Source organism: Ranitomeya variabilis, chromosome 6 (genome assembly GCF_051348905.1).
Source record: "Ranitomeya variabilis isolate aRanVar5 chromosome 6, aRanVar5.hap1, whole genome shotgun sequence".
NCBI lineage: Eukaryota > Metazoa > Chordata > Amphibia > Anura > Dendrobatidae > Ranitomeya > Ranitomeya variabilis.
Window position 1 is genome coordinate 377,297,653 of NC_135237.1, and position 6,000 is coordinate 377,303,652.

The following is a 6,000-nucleotide window of genomic DNA, read 5'->3' on the forward strand; positions in this document are numbered from 1 at the left end:
TACGCAAACCAGAACCCTTAGAAATCAGAATTTACAGTACAGTATAAGTGTAATAAAATGCAAATTGTAAAAAGGAGTAAACTAAATAAAGCGTATCAATAAAGATCTGTTTAAAAATATAGAAAATATCAGAGTGAAAGTGCCTTACCTCAATGATCAGCAAATTGTGAAGTTATCTCAAAGGCATCCAGAATAAAAGCTCTGTTTATTCATGAACCAGTAGGACACGTTTAGATCATGCAAGTAAATACATCGTCTAATTACTTTTTCCTAGAGGGTAAAGTACTGCACCGTTTATTTTTATGGCCTATTGTTTCTTCCATCACATAAGGAACAAAGCTTCAATCAACCAAACAATGGAAATTGTAATATAGTTATTCTATGAAGTATAAGCAAAGAAGTGGCAGACGGTTGTTCATGAAGACAATATATGTGAACAACAACTGGAATTAACCTACTCTTGTATCTTCTCTTTTCAATTTAATGTCTACACTGAAAAAACATCAATTTAAAGATACTGCTGAAAAGAGTATTATTTGTTTGCATTCCTGCCTGCTACAAGTCATTGTTGAAGCCTAATAGAAGAAAATTGTAGGTTGAATGCGCAGGACTTATAGGTGGTCAGAGGAGGCATGGATCAATAGCATGCTAGCTCCAATTAGTGGCATGCTGACACTTGGCTTCCCAGAACAATAACATACCAACAGTTCAGGTCCCACTTCAGGGAGGAATAAGCAACAGCAATGTTACGCCAACAGTCTTTCAAGGTGCTACAGGGAAGACGCTGGAGACGGGACGTTTCTACATGAGAGATAAAATTCTATGAACACACACACATATAGAGGTAAAAATATAGAAAAACAAGCAGGAATCCAATTAAAATGATCAAAAGGAGGAGGACTCTATTAGCCCATGTGGCAACATTTTGGATCCACACTAGAACCACATGGACTACTGTAATAAAGAGTCCTCCACCTTTTGATCATTTAAATTGAAGTCCTGGTTGTTTTTCTATTTTTTTTATCTTATTGGACTTATGAGTATGTGTCCGGAAAGCCCTACACCCATCACTGAAGACTTTGGTGTTGTGTCACACAGAATAGATAGATATGGTAGTGCAAACCAAATTATAGTGCCCACCACAAAACCTGAGATCTCCAAAGAATTTACTACATTTTATGAATATAATCCTCATCTTTACAGAGGGAGCTCTTTTGATACTAGCATCTCATCCTGTGCAGCATGCAATACATTTATCAACGGGGCGCGTTCATGTAGTTTTAATGAAGATAGTTTAGGACTAAAACAACAGGTCAGACCCTATGCAGTACAAATTGTGCTTGGGTCAACCACCTTTTCCATATTACTCAACTTGTACACTGGATAAAGGAGATTAGTTTTTTCAATACGATGCTCACTCTGAACACCATATTTTACAATATACTGATAGATCTATTCCATGCAGTCCTTGTTCTTGCGTTCCTTCCCAGAGCACATGATAAAACTGGATGCCTGCAACCAGCACTAGGAGGAGCTCAGTGCATGTGAATTTTTATGAAGTTGTCATTAAACTCAATGGAAGCTGTAATGATTTCTATGCACCAAGCTACCCCTAATGGTGGCTGCAGGAATATTCCACAGGTCTATGAGGGGGGAACAGGACTTGTGTTCTGGACCTTTTTCTAAACATGGGCTTCACAGCAGTCGTCTACCTCTGTTGAGAAATCTTCATGTCCTGTTTCAGTTGCGAGGCAAAAGGCAACAACTAAAAGAATATGTGATCATAGCGATGCAAAACACCCAGGCAGTAGTAAAAAGTAGCATTTAGGAATAAGTAGAACACACCAATATTAAAGTGCTGAACCCTCACACCAAGGAGTCTCAGGACATATACAAGAATATAGAGACTATAGCTTATCCGCCATCACTCTGTGCTTTACACCTACCTTATTAGTCACAGTGACATTAACTCTTTACACTCAGCCTGCTGCACTTTTTACCCTTTGCTAACAATGTGTAACCACGCTGGATTTATCAGTGTTTCTTGGTCATTCTGTGCTCCAGTTTGGCAGTATCTTGAAGTCTGCAGTTGAGTTTCGGCGAACGATCTACTATTCTTGTAATATGTCACTCTGACACCTGGTAACTTCTAGGAATACATTCTAAGCTTAAGAACATTTCTGTTGAGACTTTGAGATGATCAGAGATGCTTCATGCATGTTCTGTGGACTATTGTAAACAAATAAATAAATATATATTTTTAAAAGGTTTTTTTTTTCTTAAGCTGAGACCCTCATTCCCCAGTGAAACAGTGAATAGTGGAGGAACATTACAGAAGTAAATACTACATTCAGCATGAGGAAAATGAAGCATTGTACTGTTCTTATTGAAATCAATGGGCTGCCCATGTAATGCACTGACATGCTGGGTCCAACAGAGTGAAACAGCATTCATGTAGCTGCTTTCCACTCTGGCTAATAGATAAGGGTCGCTGAATGGGTTGCCTGGGATTAGAAAAAAAAAAAAGACTTTTCTTCCAGTAACAGCGCCACATCAGTTTACTTGCGGTCACTGGTATTGCAGTTCAGCTACAGATAGGTTGAGATGCAGGACAAGAAACAGTCAACTGACAAACGTGCTGCTGGTTCCCAAAAAGAAGAAAACACTTATTTTCTAATTCTAGACAATTCCTTTAATGGATCTCTTCCTCCTCAGAGAATTCTCTAACAGGACATCTCCAGGAGTTCCTTAAAACAACCATCTCCATAATTCACATCTACCTGGTATAGCTAAGAGTTTTTCTCTATTACTAGACATATTAAGATTTTATGTAGTGTCTGTTAACTACTAGTCTGAGTAAATGATAATCTTAGATCAGTGACTATTTACATAAGCAGCATGGTGGCTCAGTGGTTAGCATTGTTGCTTTGCAGTGCTGGGGTCAAGTCCCACCAAGGACAACATCTGCAAAGAGTTTGTATGTTCTCCCCGTGTTTGCATGGGTTTCCTCCTACACTCCAAAGACATACTGATAGTGAATGTAGATTGTGAGCCCCAATGGGGACATCAATGGTAATACACGTAATGCGCTGCTGAATAAGATGGTAGTATATAAGCAAAGCATAATAATAATAATAATAATAAATAATAATAAATAGATTTCAAGGGATGTATGTTACTACTACAGATTAGTTGTTGGTTACATCCTTGCTGGCCAAAACCAAATTGGGGACACTTTGATGCACAGATATATCAGAGCTGAGTACAAGGTGTAGAATTATATATATGACATGGTGAGTGGTGACATTACATTAATTTTTCTTTATGGTTTTAAAAAAAGATATGTAGGTAAACACCCAAAGCAATCATGATGCCCATTAATACAGTTATAGAAGGTTTAATGTATTTCGAGGTTATACACCCCTTATATTGTCAAAGTTCAGTTTATTTTGTATTTTACTTATAAAAGTGTTTTTTCACGTGTTCATATTTGCCACCAGGCAAGGTCACAAATCTACAGTTTCTCTAACTTTACAAGGATTAAGGAGAGATATAAAGCAATAATTATAGTGTGTCCTGTTTGTCAATAAGCTTTGGTAAATATAGAAATAAGTCTCTGCGGACACGTCAAGAGTATTCATTCCATTGCCATTGAATTAATTCATGCTCTTAACTGTGCACATTAATAGTCTCAGCCCCATACAGAAGCAACAGGTATAATGACAGTTCTGCTAAAGAGAGTGTGCAGGCTCTCAGTGTCTGATAGGATTGGGCTCTAATGCTAATTTAATAAGGAATTACAGCAGCTAGTACTAAGGAAAAGTAATTGCTATTAAGGGTCTATAATGTATGCACTAACATGAAAGAACCAGCTCCATAGACACATGTGTATAGATTCATTGGTAGTAGAAGGTGGATTAGTGTAGATGGCTTGGACACCTGCCATCTCATTAGCATTGTAGTGTATGAACCTGCATCCAGCTCCTGCAAACAAGACTTTGTTGGACACGTTCAGGAGACATAATATGCACACATACTACTATTTTATGGAATTACCTTGGCATAGCAGAAAGAAATGAGAAGCAGAGGGAGCAGGTACCCAAACACAAAGGTGCAAACCACATAAATCCTTTTGTGCTTCAGATTTGGCCAGAACTCCCAACAGAAGGTCTGGTTGTTGCTCCTGTGGATCAGGCGTTGATTGTAGGCAACAGGGCAAGCCATGGCAATGGATAGGATCCAGATGAGGATGACTCCAAGCAGAGCATTTCTTGAAATACGAATGGAAGAAGACCTTCTGGAGTGCACTATAGCTACATAGCGATCAACTGACATAGCAGACAGTGTGAAGATGCTCACCAGCATGGAGACAGTGAAGAAGTAGTGAATGAACTTGCAGATGAATGCTCCAAGCACCCAGGTTGGCAGGACATAGACAGTGGACTGGAAAGGGATGCAGAACAGAAGGTAAGCAAGGTCAGCAATGCTCAGGTTCAGGATGAAGATGTTGGTGGTGCTACGAGGTTTGCCAGGCTTGTTTCTTGCCAAGACTGTGATGACCAATGAGTTGCCCAAGACCCCTAGAGCAAATATGATGCCAAACACCACCAGAGTAATAACATTGTCTATGCCAATTCCCAAAAGTGGCTTTACAGATGGTAGTTCATCAGATCCATTTGCTTCCAGGGTAAACCCCTCACTCTTGTTCCCTAGCTCTGTAATATGATCCATGTCTTCAGCCAGTCAGATAGACATGCACTGATCAGCAGCAGTCACTGGTGCTTCAGGTCAGGATGGACTTTGCTGCACAGAACTCTCACTGTAAAAGCCAGCAAGTGATGAAGAACAGCAGGTGAGGACTATGTAAGAAAGTGCTGGGAGTTGTGGGAAGCAGCAGGACAGGGAGCTGACAGCACTTCGCTCTGTGCTTCCTCTTGTGTGACTGTTCCTCTCAGCCTGGAGTTTTCACCTCCTCCCTCATGTTCTATCAGCTGACGATGCTGAAGCTGCTTTCTTATTCGTCCAGTCTACTATTCAGGGCTGAAGTTGATTTCTAATTCACCAGTGTCTTAATCACTAGGTACCTAGCATTGGTGTTTTAATGCTTCAGTAATTAAATAAAGATTATAGCACATATAAATAAAATAATTCCAGTGCACAGCTAAGAGGGAAGCTGAAAGCAACCTAGAGTCAGAAAATATAGGTGTAAACATGAGACTCAAGGTGAGCACTTGGAAATGATATGTCAAGAGGCTAATAACCTGTAAGCCTCTGATTTCACACTGCAGCCACACATTAGGATGATCCATAAAATTCAGATGATTCTCCATTCTTGCCATAGGAACTGGTATCATAGGGGGTAGACAGCCAATTTAAATAATAATTTTACAGGGTTAAATTGCACAACACCTGTGAGCTTACATGGCTAACACACAGGTAGGGATGCTCGGCAACAAAATCACTCCAGTCCAGCCTGTCGCAAGAGGTTTTGGCCATGAATACTGGCAGTAAAATATGTTGTGAGACAAATATTACATTTTTGGAAAAAGTTGGGGTCTGTGCACATATTGCATTTTTGACTCTTTTTTTTTTCCGCATTTTTTTCTGCGCAGTTTTGTCATAAAACTTGGATGATATTTTAGTCCTAGCAAAGTGAATGAGAATCCTGAAGTCTCATGCGCACGTTGCTTATTTGTGACTTACAGATTTGGTGCAGATGTAAATCTACAGCCTGACAATTCTTTCAGCGTTTTACTGCAGATTTCACTCATACTAATGAATGGGGAAAAAATCTACAATAAAAAGCATGTAAAAAAAATGAAACAAAAATGCACATATTTTATGCTGCGGTTTTCCTGCTAAGAGATGCCGAAATGATGAAGAAATCTCTGCAGCAAATACATAATGCATTCTCATATCTTTAAGTTATGTTCACATGACAGGGGATATCTAACGCAGAACTGGTGGCAGCATACCGAACTGTGTTAGTGAGGAACTCTG

The 6,000-nt window shown here is 39.4% G+C and overlaps 1 protein-coding gene across 2 annotated transcripts in view; it reads right to left on the minus strand.

The window, feature by feature from the left end:
* Positions 1–5,007, minus strand: part of GALR1 (galanin receptor 1) — a 581,022-nt gene extending 576,015 nt beyond the window's left edge. For both annotated transcript variants that reach the window (XR_013216992.1, XM_077270066.1), the window contains exon 1: positions 4,057–5,007. Coding sequence is in view for 1 of the 2 variants with exons in the window: in XM_077270066.1 (XP_077126181.1) it covers positions 4,057–4,731 (675 nt within the window). In the remaining variant the exon portion in view is untranslated. The remainder of the gene's footprint in view (positions 1–4,056) is intronic.
* Positions 5,008–6,000: the final 993 nt, after the last annotated feature.